The 23,019-nt window shown below is 34.4% G+C and overlaps 2 protein-coding genes across 12 annotated transcripts in view; both read left to right on the top strand.

Moving 5' to 3' along the window:
- LOC140664139 (rap guanine nucleotide exchange factor 2) overlaps positions 1-3,701 on the top strand; it is a 116,754-nt gene extending 113,053 nt beyond the window's left edge. For 8 of the 10 annotated variants that reach the window (XM_072888927.1, XM_072888933.1, XM_072888935.1 and 5 more), the window contains 2 exons: positions 2-253; positions 1,672-3,701. In XM_072888927.1, the coding sequence (XP_072745028.1) occupies positions 2-253; positions 1,672-1,703 (284 nt within the window). In that variant the 3' untranslated portion in view covers positions 1,704-3,701. The remainder of the gene's footprint in view (position 1; positions 254-1,671) is intronic. The other 2 variants (XM_072888936.1, XM_072888932.1) reach the window with 1 other exon arrangement.
- Positions 3,702-3,805: 104 nt separating this feature from the next.
- Positions 3,806-23,019, top strand: part of LOC140664137 (uncharacterized) — a 115,867-nt gene continuing 96,653 nt past the window's right edge. For both annotated transcript variants that reach the window (XM_072888925.1, XM_072888923.1), the window contains exon 1: positions 3,806-9,789. The gene's annotated coding sequence lies outside the window, so the exon portion shown is untranslated. The remainder of the gene's footprint in view (positions 9,790-23,019) is intronic.

Raw genomic sequence — 23,019 nt, 5'->3', positions numbered from 1 at the left:
GGTACTACGGGATTAAGCATGGGCCTAGGGATGCCAGCCCCGCTGCCACCGCCCGGAGCGGGGACCACCACCATAATGACGACTATGGGCAACATATCGTCGATCACAACCATGCGACCCGGCATGAGTAGCGCGCCGCAGTGCCGTCAACCACCGGCGTACAAAGTCGCACAACAGATGGCAAGATTGCACAGACTCGGTCGTGCTAACAGCCACGAGGGGGTCACTTATCGGGCCACCGATCACGAAGATGGTACTACTACATCTAACCAAATCGCTCTACCAATCGTTCACACACAGAATTCACTCTTACGTTTATATTTATATACGCCATTCGATTTACACTCATGTTAAGGCTTCTTATATTTGCCATCGTTAATATTCACGCACGGCGAAGAGTGCTGATTTGCATTGGCGAAACTTACTTTGTTAGCTCACGTACAGCGGAGTAATTTTCAACGTATTTTTGCAATGCTTTTAATAATTTTTTTTCTTTTTCTTGTTTCTTGTTTCATCGTGCGCGTGTTGTCAAAATCGTGGCTCTTATCTTAATCTTGTTATGCATTTTCTATTCTTGTGTACATCATAGATATAGCAAGATTTTTCAAGATTTTGCAATTTTTTTTCTCTGGTATATAGTGTTAGTTTATATACATAGACATATATATTCAGGCCATTCCTTTTTTTTAGATAATCTGTTCTATTTATAAAAAAAAAAGATATATGATGACATGATTGAAATGAAATTTTGAACATAATCATGAGTAGAATTTTGAATACAATTTTAAACATAATCATAAACAATATAACACAGTGATGATATTGTTATCGACTGATCGGATCAAACGATCGGTGTGTCATGTGGTTATAATCACATATTGTAAATAAGTATTATATAATATTTACGTGTAAATGTGAACGAAAACGTGCTTGTACAACACGTTGAAAGCTTCTGTTTAATTAATGTGATTATGTAGTAGTGCACTCATTAAACAATGGTCATGTAATTTCATAATGCATACTCATGATAATTGCCCGCAGTCAATATTTACATTAGTGATCATTGCATAATACACTAGCTTGCCTATTATCATTGAATTTGTTTTGCATTGAAATGTTATAATAAATTATATGCGATTTGTTTTCACAGTTTACCTTTTGCGTAATGTCGAAGCATGATTCGCTATTTGCATCCATGTCGCACGTGTTATCCTTTATCCATTTTTTGTTTGTCCATTTTGCATTGTCTGCATTAATTGTTGATTTCTTTTGAATTAATTTGTTTGAAAATAATTAGAAATGTCTAGAACCGGATAAAAAAATAACCAGATAAAGAGATGACGAATTTTTTCGTTTAGACAGAATTACATTAGCGAGAGACTCTAACATCTATAAAAATATAGAAAATAAATATGAGAAATTGTGTATAAATTGCTTTGCTATCCTGCATGGGATATTTTGCAATAGTTTTTAATTTTTCTCTTAATTGTTGCTTGAGATATTTTTGTCATATACTTTTGCTCCGATTTGATAATCGATATTATTAAATTGAACAGAATTGCACGCGATTAAATCATATCTACCTAAATTAGAGTCCCTCGTATTCCGATTATCATATTATACTTTACACTTGCGACATGTCATACTAAAACACATTTCGAAATGTTACAGATGACGAAGACGCCCAAGTGTCGGCGGTTTAAGTGGTCCACGAATCTCGCCAAGTTTCCGTTTTAGGGTTGTCGTTTTAGTTATATTCGTATTATTTCTTTGATGCGGTAAAAAAAAATCGATTTTCAGATATACGCGAGTCGCTACGAAATGAGAATGCAGGAACGACAAGCGAAAAAAGTTTCTTCCTATAAATGTGGTTTCGCATTCGATAGTCATCCTAATATATCCTGTTCGATGATGTATTTGGTCACTGATATATGTATAGACACTATTTTTTGAGCCACGTAGGAAAATGTTCACGTGGGCAAAACCTTATGCTTTATTGCAAGATGAAGGTGTTTATTCTTATTTAAGCAGAACGCTTGTCTTCCAAGGATCCCCGTGACAAATTTGACGGAATCATCGAGAGAATCTCAAGCGTTAAAATATTTATACAATGTATTATGGAAAGTATGAAATAGTTAGCGAATGCCGATAAGCAGAAAACGGAGTATAGGAGAGTATTTTTCTTTTATTAGACTGAAGGGAAACACTTCTCGAGTTGTTAGATGTTTGTGAACTCTCACGAGATGACGAGAAGCGGATTAGACGAGAAAACGATCATAATATTCTATATAAATGTGTAATAAAACCGAGTCCAAAGATGTTATATATATACTGCGCGTGTCGCCAGAGAAAGTCTGAATATGACGACGTGTCCTGTAATATATATATAATTGGTAGGTTAATCTTTAGTGTCCCGTAGTAATGTAAGTTGGTGTAAATAGTATAGTGTTATATAATATTTAGCGAAGGGAAGCAGGGATAACACGAAGGATAAGACAAAGATTCAATGTGAAATGTTTAGGATCGCGCGGTTGACTCTCGTGTCTAACACGATTGCGTTCTACCGACATTTTACAGATTTAAAAATTAAAGAGATTCGCCTCTTTTGTTTTTATCGAGATAAACAAAAAAATGTAAACATTTCTAATTATTTCAGATTTAGTCTTTAATATTTGAAACAATATTTTCTATTTTAAGAAGTACCTTGCTTTTAAAAGATTTCTATCGCTAATCTGGCTCTCAGATAATTTCAATTTTACAAGAGAAATTAATTTTATGCTTTATTGTTGAATTTTAATGATGACATGATCAAGTACAAAAAAAATTTCTCGAAGATTAATTGGTTACGATCGAGATAATAGTTTTTCACAGCAGTGTAAAGTTTTTAAGCATATTCTCGCATTTACACGAAAAACTACTCCATCTATTTTTACGGAACACATAAGGTTCTTCATAACGATTTTTAACTCGCAAGTAAGTTATTATTTTCCCAATTTCCATCTTTAGTTCGATATTTTGTCCAATATTATCAATATTATTTTATCAATATTAGTAACTGTTAGTTTTTATTCTTGCGCGATATGTGTAAAAGGAACCTTTTTAGATCGTATATCAGAATTTGAGGGCAAGGGCGAAAAGAAGAAAAAGCAAATAAAATTTTTCGCTACTTTACATGTCGGTACGGAAAAAGCGGTTGACTTTATTATCGTAAGTTTATCCATGTATATTACATACATACATACATACATAACATGCATACATATATATATATATATACATATAATACATGTGTGTATACACGACACACATTCACATACCCACGCAAACATATGCTCTTGTCCATTTACATGAGACTCGAGACCTTTTACAAGTATTATAAAGGAACTGTAATTCGCGTGCACGATACGTATCGACGCGTTAGCAAAGAGGGCCTAATTACCCAGGCACCGTTTTGCGAATGTCAAATATGCGGAAAATGAAGAGTGCGCGAGAAAAGGAGAGAATGTGAAAGAATGTTAGTGTGTGCATGCATGTGTAAGAAAGTGAGAGAACGAGAGAGTATCGAGAGTCAACACAGTTTCTGGATATTCGGATCTCTATCATTAATTACATTCCAAACTTCGTCTTGCCGTGTTTTGTAGATCCTCGACTCATTTTCCACTTTTGACCGGTTAAAAAAAAAAAAAAAAAAAAAAGAAGAAGAAGAAGAAAGGAAAGGAATTCTCATTTAATGGACTGCCATTGAATATTGTTGCTTTTTTTCCTTTTTCCGTTGTTTTCTTCTTCTTTTTTTTTTTTTTTTTTTTTTTTTTTTTTTTTTTTTTTTTGTTAAAAGACCAATCTCGACATCCACGAAGACTGTGTGGCTCTTCGACCTTAATATCCAGTGATCCCGAAGGATCGAAAGGGAATTTAGTCCAGTTCGATTTTTCGGGACATGGGAAAAATTCAATATATTTACTTCATATTCAAATATTATATCTCTTTGTACATATCCTAACGACTTTTAAACATTAATATCGGTCTTGAAGAAACTTTTAAGCGTATTTACCGTAATTAAGGTTCTTCATAAAATGTATCAAAACTAAATCATTTTCTTTCTTCAGTTTTGACACGACGAATCTACTTTTTTATCTTCGTTTTTTTCTCTCATAATACTTTGCATTTTGGACATACCAGGCTCTACGTGCATTCCACGTGCATTTATTTATTACTTTCGGAAAAAATATCGAATTTTTATCGAGAATTCTGTGAATATGTGTGCTCTTTTTTTTTTTTTTTTTTTTTTTAATTTTTTATAAGTATTGGTAAATCTTCAATTAATTTTCAGAAGAATCTTTAACATAATACAGCAATTTTTCATATATAACATAGAAAAAAATATATACAGATTACAAGTGTTTTGCATGTTCTGAGATGCAGAATTCTCGGTGAAAATTCAAAACTTCAATTTCAACTTTAAATATTTTAGTTAAATTTGTATAATTTTAGTTGGTGATATAAATCAAGCCTTGAATTGAAGAAGCCTGGATTAATTAGTTGATTTTTGCTCTTTTTCTTTTAGAGAATCCTGTTCGTAACAATATAATACAAGCAAGCGAGAATGTTTATTATTCGGGAAATGAAAGTTAAGACAGGTCACACCTTTTTTCTCTCAGCGTCTCTTTCTTTTTTTTTTTTTTTTATTTATACCACTCCTTGTTCTGTTATTTTAATTATTTATAACCCCGAGATATTCGGCTATATATATATATAAAACGCGGACAGCAAACAACAGAAAATCTTTTGTATTTAATTTGTTTAATAAAACTTGAATCATAGTACAAAAATGTTTCCCGTCTCTTTTCAGTTTTGTTCATTTGTTTGTTGATCCTATACCGCACCGAGATCCATTCCCCGCACTTATTTATTAACGCTTTACAACAGTACAAAGACCAACAACACTTTAGCAAAATTTTTCAAGATATATGTATACAGGCTACCTTGCGTGAAATGACTCTGTCGCACGTTTTGAAAGGTAGAAGAAAGGTAGAAAACGTATATATTTAAAAAAAATAAGTAACACTTGTCGACATAGCACAAAGAGAACACATATGTCCAAAAGATATCATGAAGAATAGTTTTATCACTTTCTAAAAATGCAACAATTCTTTCTTTTGAGTCTCTCGAACGTTCTTCAAATGTACTTTGTATTTTACTGGAATTTTAAAAGGTTTTAAATTTAAAATATTGCTTCTTACATTAGTTGCTTCATCTATAATATCTTTTGATAGATGCGATTGTGTCACTTTACGCCCTGTATCGCGATTTTGTATATACATACATAGAATCTCGACTATATATTTAAGTTTTGAGTTTTATTTCCATTAGTAAACCGCTACGTATGGTATTTTATTGACAACAGTATAAATATACACATCGAATTTAAATTAATTATATTTGTCAATATACATATATACATTTATCAGGAAATGAAAAGCCAAGCGCTTTTCGAGATACAAAAGGACCACGAAAAGTTTGTTAATTTCTTTCACGAATATGTTATAATATTCTTAGAATTCTTATCTTTTCGAAAAGAATATTTCGACGAATACTAATCATAATATCGGTACCGTGCGTAGCGGATCATTCGTTGGAACGAAGTTGATAGGTGATACTACTGCTAGTATTTTGTACGATACGATGTTTTGTATATCTGTCTACCGTGTGTGTAGATGCGAAGAGTCTACCGATTACTATATATAAGTAAAAATACATATTTCGAATACACATATTTAAGATAACCATTTGTAGACTCACGCGGAGCTCAGCTGTACCCGCGAAGAGTCGCGCGCATAGGTGTTTTAATCCCATCATTTAATGTACACCTGTAAATCCCTCCCAGCAAACACAATATATGAACAATTAAAGGATTGGTAAAGAATCCATGGAGAATTTATTTGCCACGACTTTAAGTACAAAGATATGCGCAAATATATTTTATATCGAGGAGAAAATTTTACATTTCTTACCATCGCGCGTATATTTAGAAAAAAATGTGTCTCGAGTAGCGAAGAGTATGCGTACTTCCTTCCATTTGTGCAGCGGCCACATGGCAGCGGTTGACGAGCACCTGTTGCTTTAGACAGGAACCAACTGACAGTCAGGGGTTAGTCGATTCACTTACGCGTAAAATTGCGACTTGAATACACGCTCTGCCTGCAATATTCTTCTTCTTTCCAAAATATAATTCTGATATTATTTTATTTGAAACAAAGTACTTTGACGAGAAATTGCGTGCGATTTACAATAAAATTTGACTGTCAGTGTCTAATAACTAGTTAAAATTAATAGAATTAAATAATTATATCGTAATTTATATAAGCTTAGCGAAAGATTTATTTTTTATTTAATTTTATATTTAAAATGTGGTTTTTATATAGAGGTCTTTTCAGCTATTCTTTAAAATTGATATATTATTTAACAAGTGTCATCAGTGTCTGTTAATTTTCGTTCACTCTCTACTTAGGAAACATTAATATTTTACTTAAATTAATCATTGTAGCGTGAACGCAGAAAAGCGACATTTTATTAAAATTTTAAAAATATAAATCTAGCAAGAAATATAAAGTTAAATCTTACAGACTTTTACAAGAAGGAGACGAGTAAGGTTCTACGAGGAATGTAAGAAATATCGTTGGGCAATGTATGTACGTCGACGGGAGAGAATCGATAAAATGATCCGAGGGTTGTTCTTGTCGAGCTTTTTCCGACCATCGGTTACATCGCCGATCTCGATCCAGAGGATATCATAGATCCTCGCTCGCTACAGATCCTCCCTTTGCCTCCCCGCGAATTTCGCAGCAGCACCGAACTCCGACTCCACCACTCCATGGTTTCGCCATTTCCCTCTCTCTGCGGCGAGCCGATGCACGATGCAGGGGAGAAAGAAACGCCGCCTTCCGACCGGCACGTAGTTGTTCGAAAACCGCTCTTACCTGCGCCGTGTGCGCTCGGTTTCTCTGCGCGCGCTCGAGAACCCGCTACCTCCCTCGACGGTGCTCCGATCTCGATCGCGCCTCTCGCGATCGACTCCGAGAATTCGAGCCAGCGCGGTTTTCGGGTTCGATTCAGGGTTGTTCCGCCCAATTTCGTTTCTCCGCTCGTCTCCGCCAACATGCGCCTTGTCGATCATGCGCCAAGGATCTGCGACCGACAATCAAATCCTTAGGTGTTATTATCGCGCGCGAGTCGATTTCGCGACCGGATTCGCCGCCAATGGATTATCTGTGAATTGAAGTGCGATTGTTATACTGTGTAAGTGCTATGGTTCTAAATGTACGCTGTTAATTGGGATATCATTGATAGACACACAATTCATTCCGTTATTTCCAATATTGATGTCTAGGATGCGGTGCACTTGAGATTAGCAAGAGCTTAAGAAAGATGCGATTCCTTATATGTATTCCCATTATATCGCACTTATCCTTTGCATAGGAATGCACGTCGGAAATTATTAAATGCTCGCAAGTGCACCGTAATTGAATCTCATCGGAGATCCCAGCAATAATACTTTCGATAGAGAACGTAATTTCTACATAATATCTCCGTGAATGATTCGACAGGACGAAGTAGTTTGTTCTTATCCGACTAGTCCGATACCTGGCACTTATTGGCAACGTTCCCAATAATCTTCCGTCATTGAAGATTTCCGAATCTATCCGGGGATCATTTTCTTCGTTATTGAAGACAATCTTCTATTATCGAAGAGTTGCAGAAAAAGACATTTAAAAAGGATTGAATGAAGAGATTGAATGTCATGAACATATAATAGAATCGCATGGAGGATTATTTCGTGCGTATCTTGGAGAACGTAATCTCGTCGTGAGCTCTACGCGTGATTTGACAAGGAAAATTAATTTATTCTTGGATGAAGATTTTTGTACTTTCAAATAGTTTTCTGTGGTTGATAACTTTAAAGGTAGAAAAGACACTCTTCTTCTTTCGAAACAAGGTCATCTTCTCATGCTCGTCGAGAATCGTCAAAGGAAAACGGAAGAGATAATTTCCGAATTCTTCACGCGAACTTCCTTCATTTAATATAGATGCTCGATTAGACGGTCAATGTGTTTATTCTTCGTCACATATAGCGGATATGATATACTTTACGGAAGATTATTAACAATTTTGTGGGTGTATCGCGATACGTTGAATCTAATTGAAAATTTCGGACGCAAGTAGAACTGTATACTGTTGATTCGCTACAATTTCCGAATCAATCGATAAACAATCGATATCAGGCGTGTAATGGATTTAGCATCTCATCTTCGATCTTCAATCGTTAAAAATTTCCATAATTATCTCTGAAAAAGTCGACGAAAGAGGCGATAGAGATTCATCACTTTTAAAACTCACTGCATCTTAATACGCCCTTTTTCGTTTCGGCAAAACAAGAAAGAGGGAGAGAGAGAGAGAGAGAGAGAGAGAGAGGCTTCCCCGCGTGTGAATTTTCGTCGATTGTCGGCTCAGCTTCCGATGTGATTCATCGAAGCCGCGGCTTGAGCAGGTCAGGGACGAGGAAGGTGGATCCACACTTATAACCATCAGCCTCAGGTCGACGCACGTACAACCTGGATTTCCGCGCCATTTACCGCGACAACAAAGCTTCGGCCACGCTCGGATGAGTCGTGCTATCTTTGTCGTCGACGATAACGCATTCGATAACGAAGCTGTCGTGCTGTCACCTTGTCGAGAATTTATCGAGCGCTTGACAATTAGTTCCGAACGCGACAGTCTGTCAATCGCGACACGTGTCTAGATTTTCTACGAAAAGTGCAAAACAGTCTCGCGCGTGTAATCCATCGTTTTCCTGAAGAATTGAAACGACGATCCCCCCCCGTGGAATATGCAGAGTGTGTTTTTGTCGAATGAGCAGGTGAACCGAATGTAATAACGAATTGCGTCAATAAAATTCGCGAATTGCCTGTGCAAATATAAAGGAGACGAAAGAAAAAAAAAGAAAAAAAAAAAAAAAAAAAAAACAGCCGACGAAGAAGCCTCGTTATTTTTGCGTACGTCTTTGAAAATATACATACGTGCTCCAACTTAAGACTCTATTGTTGTATTATCGTGTGCTTTCAATATTAACGCAATATTAAGGACGTTCTCGATTCTTCTTGAAATGTATTTATGCTGAAGTAATTAAGAAATCATTAGTGCTTAAAATAATATATACGGTGTGTCAGATGTAGAATAAAGCAGCAGCACAAACAGCCGCTCATCCGAAGACACCTTTTTATTATCTACCGAATAGCGATAACGTCGCGCACGCCGACTGGCAGGTCATTGTCGATTACTTGCACGAGCGCGCTTATTAAGCGCTCGGAGGTTCGTTAAAACGGTATCCCGCCGATTAGGCTCGCTGTGGAACAACGTCTCCGTCGTTTCTCTCTCTCTCTCTTTTCTGCTGTCACCCCGGTCTTTGTGGCTCTGTATCTCGAGATACTCTTTCCGTCACGCTCGACGAGCCAAAAGGACAACGATATAAAGGCGAATGAAATATCGAACGGAAGAAATACCCAAGTGACACGCAAGACCGACGTGATACGTGTCCGTTCTTTTGGTGAATGGTGAACGGTGATCGCATTTCCGAAGAGAGATCTCTTTCTCGCGAAAGGAGGAAACGAAATAATCGGTGGATTTAACGTCGATCGTTAAACGCGAGGGAAAGGAAGCTCGCTCGTCGAGGAAGATTTGTTGTCTCGCGATTTGTGACTTTCCGATTCCGTGAGAAAATCATCGTGCAGTCAGGTCAGTAAACACAGTTCTCACATGTTTATGAGAATCCAACACGTATCTATATTGCAGATACAACACATTTTTCCTTCGTTGATTCAGCTGCTTTTATCATTTCAAAAGTAAGCGATTGCGAATACACGTAGGTATCTTTAATAATAATGGCTGTTTCAGTCCTTCCTTTGAATCATTTTAGTATACAAGGATAAAGGTAAATAATATACTGACAAAAGTGTTATATACAAACAAACAAAAACAGGTAACTGTCAAATCGTAATATATGGCGGAGAGAGGAAAGAACAGAAGGATATCGTAGAATGTTACACAGTGTTTTTATTAATATAAAAGTAGTTCAAGGAGAGGACTGAAACGTTTACTATTATTAGATTATTAAAGAGAGTTTTTACACAATATAAATACCTGTCCATGTAACCTATCGATAATGCATTAAGATATATACAGCCATTGACAAATTTATTAGGCATCTTTAAATTTTCCGTATTTCTTAGCGTATAAATACTAAAAAAAGATTAAAAAATTTTAAAAATATACTTAAAATTTTAAAAATACAATAAAATTTTAAGAAACACAACAATGTTCTTTTTTAAAGCACAGAACAAGGAAAATACAAATTTTTTTTAAATTACCGATAGCAACTTTAATGCGTTATCAGTACATTAAAAAAAATTTTGCAGCTCGGTAAAAAAATTTCTCTCGAAAAATTTAAGTCAAGTTCCATAAACTAAAACATTTTGCCTACAAAATGCTTTTTTTTTAAACTTTCCTACAATTTTTTTTAACCGAGATACATAATTTTGAAACTAAATCTGTATTTTTCAGACATGTCGTCGATATTAGGCGAAAAATGAAAAAAATATTTTATAGCTTGAAATTTCAGCTTTAAAGTGCTATCGATAGTTTTTAAAGATTTTTTAGTATTTATACGCTAAGAAACACGGAAAATTTAAGGATGCCTAATAAATTTGTCAATGGCTGTATATTCGAATATTTTTTATAAATTATTTAATTCTTTCCGCGTGTATAATACTTTTCTCTTATCTGCCTAAATTTCTTTTTCTTTAAATTTCTCGCAGTGTACATTATATAATGCAATAGCACATATCGCGCACTAATTGTGAGATAAATACACGTCGAACAAACTGATCTCGTGAATTTGCAAGATTACTCGCGTGTTAAGTGCAAAATCTCGTTTAGCGATAACGCAGCGAAAACGATGAGCGTGAAATTGTGTTGCCGGTTGCAAGTTTTCAGGAGGTCCAGCTCGAGTAAACGCACTCGCGTTTCGTTATAGCCGAGACGTAATGGCCTGTTGGCGTAAAACACGAAACTTTCGTATTTGATCGTTATTTCCGCATCAGTCGGTCGGATAATCTTCGGACCATAAATTCATCCGTCTACGTGAGTCGTCGGATGCGCTATTTTTACGCCACGAAAAATCACGTCCATCATCGCGCGGTCACTTTCTCTCCGCTGACCAACCGAGCGATGAGTAAAGTTTAGTATACATCAGCGTACACCACTTATTGATCTTCATATCCTCTCATCAGTTTCACTTTTCTTTGTATCCGCACCGGGAAACGCATGGATTCCCATGTAAAATGTTAGACAGTTCTTACCCTATACAGCTCTATTCGATTCGTAGGGAAAGATTGCATAAATTGAGGACTATTAGCGTGGGCATAATTTATTCCCGGTACATTGGGAAAGCGTAGAAAGTACGGTTATCAGATGTATAGAATATTCTTTCCATTTAAATGGGCTGTGTATACATCGCGATATATGGCGTCGTTGCAAAAAGACCTGAGCGATGTTCGGATCATCATGCGACTGTTAATCAGCGACGATGATAATCATGCTGGAGAAAGTAAGGACGAGAGGGGACGAGTACAATGAGCGGAGCAATTAGCGTTGCATTACACGCGCTAAATCAGTTGTTAATGTTACCGCTGTAACTGCAATATCGAAGTACCGTGAGCGAGATTACATAAAAAGTAATTAATTATCCGTTATAAATTGTATATGCGCGGATGTGTCTGAACTCGTTTGAGTGAGTTATCAACGATGCCCGATCTCGCTCGTATCGTTATTATTCGGCGTTATTAACACTGTATTTGTAACACTGTTTCGAGCTGGTTCGCGCGATTCGTGCTATGCACTCTGATTATATCATTAACGGCATTTTCCGACGCTTTGTTCATTGAAACGTTAGTTTTTGCGGGCAATGATATGCATATACCGTTAATACATTGCAAGAATAATTTCTGGAATGCAATATGCGAGTAAAATTATTACCATAAATTTTATTATCATATATTGCGCGTTAGTTCTCTGTCAGTTTATATCTAGAGATTTGAATTGAAGACGGTAGAGCTATGTAAATCTAAAATTGAAATGAAGCACCTCCGACTTTACATACGATAATTCGTTGAATTGTGCCGGAATGAAATTTCGCAGACACCCGGTACATGAGCATAGGTACTGTACAGGAGAAAGCGTTTTTCGCGGGTAAGATCTCGTTCGCGGCCCTTGAACTTGCTTGCGCGCTCTACGATCGAATCTTCTAGTATATCGAATCAAGAAAGTTGTGGTTCCGATACTGAAGTAGAAATCTTAAGAGTAAGAGACACTGAAAGATTTATTCCCGACATTTATTTATTTTCTTTCCTCGCAATTTTTATTTTTTATGTTTATTTACTTTAGATAATAAGTAGATGGAAGATAATTTTTCTTTAAATATTTTTTATATGTATAATTGACAGAACTTTATTATGATTACGATGCTAGATTTTGATTAAAATATGTGAGATGATGATCAAAGATTTTTTTTTTCATATATGTATATGTGTGTGTGTGTGTGTGATAATTATTATTCAAACAGAAATTTTAATACATAAATTATATTTACATATGTATGTACAATACATGTAACACTTGATTAATTTTAATACATAAATTAAGTCTATAAGATTATTGAATAATCTTCCTATTAAAAAAAAAAAAAAAAATAACATTAAATATATTCCTTTCTCCTTGTTAACTAGTAACTTTATACATGAAAATTATTTATTACATCAGCAAGATCAGGTTTCACCCGAGTAATCGCCCGACAAGTGACGGGATATAATCAAGAGTAAAGTAAGCCATGATAGTGACATGATATTAATTCAAGTTTTTTTTTTCAATTATGCTTGTGTAAACTAGACACTCTTTTTGTCTCTGTCGCTCTTTTTTCTCAATTCTTATGTCTTCTTTATATTATCATGTTGTGGAACGCATGCGATTACATACGACCACCCGTTAGACGAACGGGACGACTATATTATAAAGTATTGCCGCAGAAATTCTCCATGGCATCTGCCGATTGTCTGCTCCTTTTCCCTTCAAGCGCACTTCTCTCTCGCTCGTCAATTTACTCTTCCTCTCGTCTTTACCTCTTCATTTTCTCATATTGTATTCGCCTTTATCTTCTCTCGTATATTGTTATTTTGTTATTTTAACGGTGTGCTTTGTTAGTTTTATTTCTTTCTCCTTTTCGGTCACACTTTTTTATTTCTTTATCATCTTCTTTATCATCTTCTTTTACTTTGTGACACATGTGCTTTTTTACTTCCTTCCTTCATTAATTTAACGTGACTTTTTATCTTAATGATTTCTCGTTCTTTCTCTCTGTCTCTCTCTCTCTCTCTCTCTCTCTCTCTCTCTCTCTCTCTCTCTCTCTCTCTCTCTCTCTCTCATTTATTTACTTTTCCGACAGATATTATTATATACTTAAAATATAATAAGATTTAAACACATTTTTTTTTACACATTACATTTATTTATTTTCTGCTATTTTAGCTTTTTCCCCTCATATTCTTTACACGCTTGTTACACTTGCTTTTTTTTCTTGTCGTCTATTCGCTCTAACGCGACTTAATTTTCCGCATTTTTCTCTCCCTTACACATACTTTCTAATATATTTTTTTCTGCAACTTGTTTGCCATTGCAATTTCTGCAACTGCATATTTGCACCGTTTCACAATATCGCGATCCTTACAATTATTCTAATGTGGATTACGATTGGTCAATATAGGACGAGTAACATGCGACTAGGATAACGACTCAACATCCTATTCTTTGCCATTTTTATAATCATGAGCATCCATTTTGTAATATGTGTCCGTTACACATCTATTTTCTGATACAATATCTAACAAGATTATTATTTTAATTACTATGTATCTACATAATTGTCTAGAACCATTTTTATTAATTTACGATCAATTGTGTAGAAATTAGCTCATTAAATTCTTTCTTTCTTTTTAAAAATTTTTTAATATTAAACTGTATTGAACGACAAGATAATAAGAAAAAAGCCTTTCCACGAGCCAATAAATATTTAAATAGCAAAATATAAGAAAGTTTTATAATGTGCATACTAACATAATTTTACAATAGCAAGAGTATTTACAAATAGTTGCAAATGAAAAATAAGTAATAATTTTAATCTTTTTCATTGTGTGTTTTATTATTCCAATATAAAATAAATGATTTATCTGTAACTAATCGATTCCGATCAGAATTGATTGGTCACAGATTAGCTTTCTCGTCGTTTATTATAACAAGGTGTCTACTTCCTGAAAAACATGGAAAACCAGGAATTCTCAGCAATTTCTATGGTATATATGGAAAAATCAAGGCAATTTTATGGAATTTTATTTAGGGAATTTTTTCAAAAATTCTCGTTTTGATCATTTTGCTCTCATATTGTAAACGATCAGCCGTACGTCACTTATCAAGAATTCTAAAACTTTGCTCAAAAAGTATAAATGATTGCAGAACAAAAAAATAACATGCAGTCTCATTTAAACGCGAAATATCACTAGCGTCTCATTGTCAACACGTTTGGCGTCTTTCGGATAATCTAATTGTTTAATAAATATATTTTAATAATTTTTAAGCGTAGAATCCTTTCTAATTAAAGGAAATTAAAAGTGATTATATACTGGTATGAAATTTTATTAAGTCGATAAAATTATCGAAATACGATCAACGTCTCACCTCGATATTTATACGTTTGGCGATCTAATTTGTTTAATAAATATTTTAACAATTTTGATGTATAGAACTCTCTTTAGAAATGAAAAGTGATTACAGAGTAATAAAATAACAACAGCTTATTAATCGATAGAACTATTGAAATATGGCCAGTGTTTAATTTGGCAATTTAATTTGTTTAATTAATATTCTAATAATTTTTACGCATAGAACTTTTTATGTAACTATTATGAACCTCTTAAACGCTTAAAATCTGGCAAGAAATGTTTAAAAAATCAGCAGATAAAGTGAGACATCAGTCAACCAACCAAATAAATTATCCGTTTAAAATATATTACAAATATATATGTATACATTTTTTTGTTTATATTTTATATATTTAATGCCATAACATAATATTGAATGTAAAGTATATATTCTATGTAAGTTTTAATGATAAAGAAATGAAAATTTTATACAAATGAAAAAGGCTCTTTTATGAAAGTTATTTAGTTTTTTAGTACATTTACAAATCCAGCACTTGAAACTTAAGAGGTCTTGTGTTTTTTCTTCTTTATGAATAAAAAACATTAGAAAACGCATATAATGAAAAAATTTGTAGAAATAGCTTTGAAAATATTCCTTTTCTTTGAAATTTGGAACAAAAATACCTAGAAAATTAGGAGATTTTCAGAGAATTTTTGTACAAGATTTGAGTAAACACTCTGTATAATCACTCGACGTTCTTAGATTGTAAATCGTGAGAATCGTTTTTGTATAAATAATCGTGACTAAAAGCATTGACTATAAATTGTATTAAAATAATAAAGATTAATGTAGACAAGACTCAAATGATGTAAATCTAATAGTAAAGAGGAAAAGCTAATTAGAACCTGGGCGCTAATTGATCTTTCCTCTTTACTATTAGATTTAAATCGTATTAAGCTCCTAGGTAAATTCACAGCACCGTTAGAATCGTTCGCTTTGCGCAACTCTCTTTTGAGAGAGAGAGGCGATTCCGCTCGATTTTATCGCAAACGTGACTCAGTACGTGCAAGTCACGCTCGCTTGCGGTCCAGCATCTTTTCATTTTCGATCGATGGATTGCGCGCGCGAGACGATTATGCAACAGGTGACGGAAACTGTACTGCACGTCGTCGTCGATCATATGGTGTATAAGTTTGTCGGTGATCGAATAATGAGATTAATTAACAGCAAATATAGATCAAAAGTAATACAAACATTTATCATATATATATATATATATATATACACATATATATATATATATATATGCACGCAGTAGATTATATGATGTCAAAAGTCGTGAAACGCGAGTCATTCTTGCATTTTTTGCATTGACGTATGAATAATTTTTATGATTTAGCTCTACAAAACAGGTTTTTAATGTGCGTCAGAGTTTGCTAATAATCGTCAATATCTTTCTTTTAAAACCTTTCTAAAGCAACTACTTTTTTTAAATTTTTTTATGCCTTTCACATGTTACAAGCAATATATATTTTACGTTAAAATTATAATGTTGTATTCCTTTCTATTAAAGTAAGAACTATATGTATAATGAATTGCAACTTATATATGTACATATATGATTACTACAACATAATTTATATAAACAGGAATTTTTCAGAAAACTAATATAGAAAAATCGATCGTTTTATATTTCATTCTAACAATAAGTCTATCCATAGTCGGTAATATGGTGCTATCGTTGACGGCCGATGGCAATAAAATCCATTATTTTCTTTAAAAATATCAATTTTACTTATATCTTAAATAAAAAATTATTGTACGTAACATTATGTAATATTGAATAATCTAAGAGTATTTTACGAAGGAGATGTGCTTAATAAAAAATATTGCACTATACAATATTTAGGCTTTTCAGTCAAAGCTTCAAATCGAAGTTGAAACTAAGAATAACTCAGTCGATAATTATTGCATATTTATAATAGATTATATATACGTTTAAAAAAAAAAATATATATATATATACATATATATATATATATATATAATATTATTGCGCCTTTTATACATATAAACAAATGCTTGAAATATTTTCATAAAGTAACGATTATTTCACTCAACTTTTTTTCAAGTAACTAACCGAAAGTATACATAGTTAACAGCAATTTAAACTTAAGAAATAAAGATAATTCTCTTATAATTAAATTTAAAAAAATATGAAATTGAATAATAAAACTATATTATAACATAGTATATTTAATTTTTCACATAAATATTATTTTAGAAATCTTAGTTCTAGATATAATTAATACACAAGATAATTACTGTTAAATGTTATAAGAAAAAAAAATAAATAATATACTTTCTCTATTTTTTCTAAAAAAAAAATTGATTTTTTTTAATTTATGAAAAACTCTGGATTTTTAAAGTTGAATGTTTTTGAAACACTTTAGCGTGTATACACATTGTCTTACGCGATTTGTAGCTACATTACTTTGCACGGTCATATGTAAGTATAAAGCGCGAGATTCTGCTCGCGAATGACAATTCTCTCCCAGAGGAAAACCACTCGTTTTATGACGGCCATTCGAGCTTGTATTCTACTGTCCGCCAGCGAGAATTTATTGCCGATATGTTCGTCCCGGCTTTACGATTTCTCCGTTTTCTACGAGCGCGCTCTTTCACTCTCACTCCAGATATATCAGCCCGTATTGATTATGCCAGTAGTAGTCTAAGCGACGTGTTAGTATCGATCGGTGATAGGTGTGGGCGGAACGCGCACGTTCCAGTTTTCTCGACCCGAATTGCTCGATTTCCTATGCCCATTTAAATTTCATGTCGAATTTTTGCGGTCCAGACTGCTACCGCGATCGTGATCGATAGAAATCGAAAAGAAATCGTTCGTTGGGGGACACGACCGGAAATTTAAAAGATTCGAGGTTGTCACATACTGGGCTTATCTGATTTTTCTATCGAAATTAACTATACATTATTAGTTCCCTGATTTTTTCCTGAATAATTGCAGCCTGATATGGATCTTGAATTAATGAGGGAAAAATAGTTACATATTTTTAATAATTTATAAAATCAGTTTTTAACCAATTATAAAAAAATTGATCTTATTTTTCCTACATAATTGTATAAAAATGTTGCGACTCTCGAATCACTTTAATTTATATGTAATTAAATAGATTTTAACATCTTTTTCTCTCTTTCTCTCTTTATTTAAAATTCACGCGGACATAATTTTTACATAATTTATTAAACCTTATTTAACCGGAGTAAACTGATAATACTCGTAGATAATGCACACAATGAGGAATAATATATTATTGTTGTGTAGTTTTAATTCAACTTTTTTATGAAACATAATATAACTTTAATCACTTTATCAGAAACATATATTTCACGTTAACAGAAACATGTATTTCAGAAAAAGATTTACAATAAGTGTAATTTGTAAAATTCACTTTTGCATTACTATTAATTTTTTGGCAACTTTATTGCTAAAATACTATTTTATATTATCATGTATATATATATATATATATATATGTAATATTCCATGAGTTTTTAAAATCTCTCTACATTATATACATATATGAGATTATTACAAAGATTACAATTTTTAATTTATTACACAAATGTTTTTCTTTATTTTCAAGATGTGTGTTTTTATACTAACAATAAGATTCTTTTCAACATAAACACTTTAATTAAATCTTGCCGTAAGAATGGCAGAACACTGGCGCGTGGTAAGAATGTCTCTTCCGAAATCAAATTCTCCGACCATATCGTCGGTGGGGAAAAGGAGGTGTAGGGGGGATGATATCGGTTGGAGTTTAACAACGGCGCAACCCTTCCTGACCGCGCCGCAGGGGAGGGAGTTGAGGGAGGACGCCTCGAAAAAGGGAGCGCAGTCGCGCGCGGCGAACGAGCACCCCCGCATGCAGCCGCCCCGTCGTCAGTCTCGGCCGGTCGACGGCGGCCGAAAGTCGCGGTCGCAGATGGACGAGAGAGAACGAGGGGGCGGCAGAGACCTGGTGGACGGCTGTGGCGGACTTGGACAGCGGTGGCAGACCGATACTACGGGGAGGAACGAGGCGGCGCGGCGAGTCGCGGAGGGAAGAGGAAGCGCCTGTCGGTCGGAAAGAGAGCCTGTTTCGTCAGTGTCGTACGTTGTTTCCGTGGAATCGGACGGAAACCGAGAACCGAGAACCGAGAACCGAGAGAGTCTCTCGGTCTCGGCGTCATTGGGGCCCGCACGACGTAGCGGAGGGAGGGCGCAACAGCGGAACCACACGCGCTTTTTCGTGCTCATTGTCAGTATGCGCGCCGCGCTCGATCCGTGCGCCGTGCGTTGTCGTATTCGTATAGTCGTGTTCGTATATCGTTTATAGTCGAGGTATTATTGCCCCAGAGTGTTCAACCCTTGCGTAAGATAGGTGAATTTCAAGCAATTTCCTTTATTCTGTGATATATTGAATTTCAAATCTTTAATACACCCAAAACTTGTTGCTCCAAAAGATTTGAATATTTTTGTATAGAATTTTTTTTTTTTTTTTTTTTTTTTTTAATAGAGTGAGACATATTGAGATACTAGAAAGTGACTTTTAATCTTATTGATAAATTAAATTTATTAATTTGCGATTTTACGACTATCAAGAAATCATGAAATTAACGAAATTAATGAAAGGAATGGAAAGACACTCTCGAGTCTTAAAATTGATATTTAATATTGAAGATTTGGAATTCAAAATTTCATGGCGCCCATCAAACCTCATCTTTTTACAGAAACTTGTCTGACTCTGTTGACGACAGAATTCTTGGGATTATTGGTCTGTTTTTTTTTATCGCGCAAGTTTGATAAAATTATTATATCGAAACGACGCGATTTATTTTAAAAGACAATCTTATTTAGCGCAATTTAATATTGGCAGCATTGGCAAAATTAATCTTCACACGAGAATTCTTGCGTTCAGAAAAATGTAACGGGTTTTTACATTGTTTCGTGAAACATGAAAGGACCATTTTGCGGTACGTGTGAAGAATATCCATTTCCTTTCTGACCCTATACGTGGGAAAAAAAAAGATTCGCAGCCACTGTTCGTGGGTAACATTCGTTGCATTCATTAGTTGAGCGATCGCTAAATACGATCAATCTATATTCCTATTATTAGTTTCATAAAATTGAATTTGAGTATTATAATATCTCTCGCTCACAATAAGTATAATTTTAACTGTTCGGAAGATTCTCGGTGAGAGAAATTTCGAAAAAATGATCATAAAAGAATATAAATATTTTTCATCGTCACAAGATAAAATTGACAATTTAATTTGCTATTCTTTAACAAGCGAGTTAGAAAATTTTCGAGAAATTAAGTTTTCGGTTACACGACTAGCGCGCATCCAGTAAATTTTACGTATGTCGCATTTAGTTATGCATGTAAGTAAAGCGTCACGAGCGCGTGACGGAAGAGGGGTGGCACGTATGATACGCAGACACGTGGTGGACGGACATTGAGAATCGTAGCGTCATTCAGAAAGTAAAGAGAATTGTTTCGTTTTGATAGGTCTTGCTTCTAGTAACGGTCGATTTTGTTCTTGCAACAGACTTGTAAATCGTATTTGATCGCTCGAAGCGAATGTTCCCGTACATAAAATTTAGATTCAATCGTTCCAACGTGATTGTTGTTCTACTTTTCTTAAACGTTATCGATCTTTAGATAAACACAGGGTCAACACTGGAGAAGTTTTCTTTTGTACTTTACTCCTATTTGTATTCTATTTTCTTGCGAAATCAATGTCATGAATTATAAGTTTGTTGTCATTTTTGTGTTTTGCTTTTTCTTAGGATAATTTTCTCGCATTGTATTTTTAATTCCAAAAATTTAAATTAACATAATTAAATTTTTAAGCTATAAATATACAATATTGTTTTATAATATTGTTTTATTTTATTTTTGAACAATAGAAATCTGTCACGAAGCTTGTATTTTTCTATAAATAACATTGAGAGTAGATTTTGGCGCGAAATTCACTTGTTTCCTAATTTCTGAGTCCGAGTAACGAGACTCCACGTGCGAAACACGTGTCGTGTCACTGTCACTGGTAGCGAAATGGAAAGTACGTTGCGGGAAACCAGTTTCTATAGAATGGGTAATGGATAATAATGCAATAAGACCCCTCTCTTATAGTGTTTTCGTTTGACGTCACAAAGTGAGGAAAGAATCGATTAAGTCACGATAAAAAAAAACTCGCAATTTATTTGATTGGCAGTTACATTTAACAATATCGTCCTTATTCGGATCTGTTATCCTATCGGGGGAAAAAAAGTGAACATTTCGTAATTGTGTATATAGTATTTATGTACTAGCTACGCTCGGAAACGGCCTTGCTGGTATTGTTACGATCGAATGCTCACAGCCTAATACTTATGTAATCGATGTGTTTAACGTTGCGACATTGCTGACGTATACAAATGTGCTTAATTTTGTTTAGACATTTTTTATTATCCTCAATATTTATTTAAACGCTCAAAAACTTTCTTTTGTGTTATATTTTTCCATATTTGTAAGACAATAATACTGGAGTAAAAATGAAAAATCAATGATTTCAGTCAAGAGTTTCTTCTTTTAATTTAAAAATAATAATTTTGAAAATCAACAAAATATGTTTGATGTAACACATTTTATATTAAAAGTACATAGTATATATTTTATATCTTGAATAAGAAGACAAGGTTTTTCTGCTTTTGAACGACAAGGTAATTGAAACGTGCATGTTTCGCGAATCTGTAACGTTACGTAAGAAACATCGGTCATGCCAAAAATGGTCATCGCGAGACCTTGCCCGCTCTTTCTCTTCCTCTCCCGTTTATGTACGTTCGTTTCCTCTGCATAGCGGGTATTGCTTCACCGAAACGACGTTATGTTAAGTAGGCCACGGATTACAATGGTTGTACTGTTTTTCAAATATTTGACTTCTTGGTAAAATATTGTATGCTGTATACAAAGCAAGTCGTTAATTTGTAACGATGATATTTAAATTAAGGCTTAATATATCGAGGGATCATATTGAGACAGTGATCGATCAACGAGGTAAATCGACGTTACTCACGGGTTCTGGCGGGTCTTGGCACTGGAAGAATTCACAGATGTGCAATGTGTAATCGTGGATCATCCAATGCCATCACTTGCTGAATACCAAACCATCGGAGAACATCGCTTTGAATATATCTTAATTCCCCCATCGTTGCGACATTATTTTCGTCGGATTTATTGTAATTAAATACGTGCTATCTGTTTACCAAAAAGTTTTCGTGTATTTTCTGAAGCGGAACGACATTAGCGATCGCGCAGGTTGTAGTGCGAAAAACTGATTTCATAAATTCTTCGAGATTCATGTTTCGTCATTGCGAGATGGAATTACAAGCGAAGCGATCGACGATCTATAATGAGTATCACCAGATGCTATGGATCACTAGTTAGAGTCTCTCGAGCGTGTCCTATGTCTGCCCAGTGAAAGTAGATGCACTCCAGTGGAGTCGTCGCGGTTGCAGCTGCTTCCGCCGCTGCAGTTATTGCTCCCGCTACCAATGTGGCCGATTAAAAACAAACGATACAGAGCGAACAAAATCCTTTCTCATCGGCTTTCTTGATGACCAATAAATTACTCGACAATAGCGAAGCGTTTTTTTTTTTTTTCTGGAAAAGCAGATTATCGACGATTCGGATTAAACTACTCTGGTGGTCTGGTATTGCGATTTAGATCGCTATTGTTCCGTAGAATTCTCGAGTCAAGGAATCGAATCGATTTCACAAACTGAGAATTAATTTTTGTCCCTTAGCTATCGAGACTCATTGATTTACAAAGAAGCGTACCTTTAACTGTGGAGTGCCAGGAATTAATTTTACATAATTTTGCGGTAACCTTATTGCAGACAATTGTATCGAGATGTTTGGTTTGTGTGATTGTATCGATTGCAGAGCGTTAAAATAGAACTGTCGCAAAACGATTCGCAACGACGATAACAATTTCCATGTCGTGAACAAATGTTTTCTGCAATAAAGCGCCGATATAATCTGCGAGTAAGATTAAACGATTGTATTTTTTTTCCCTTTTGAGGTGTTGCAGAAATACAAAGCAATAAAATAAAATGATATAAAATTTTTTTATGTATAAATTGTACTTCTGTATGTACCTTCGAATTTATCAGGC

The sequence above is a fragment of the Anoplolepis gracilipes genome, chromosome 3, assembly GCF_047496725.1.
Source record: "Anoplolepis gracilipes chromosome 3, ASM4749672v1, whole genome shotgun sequence".
Taxonomy (NCBI): Eukaryota; Metazoa; Arthropoda; class Insecta; order Hymenoptera; family Formicidae; genus Anoplolepis; species Anoplolepis gracilipes.
The sequence above is the reverse complement of the archived record's forward strand: the minus strand, read 5'-3'. Positions and strand labels throughout refer to the sequence as shown.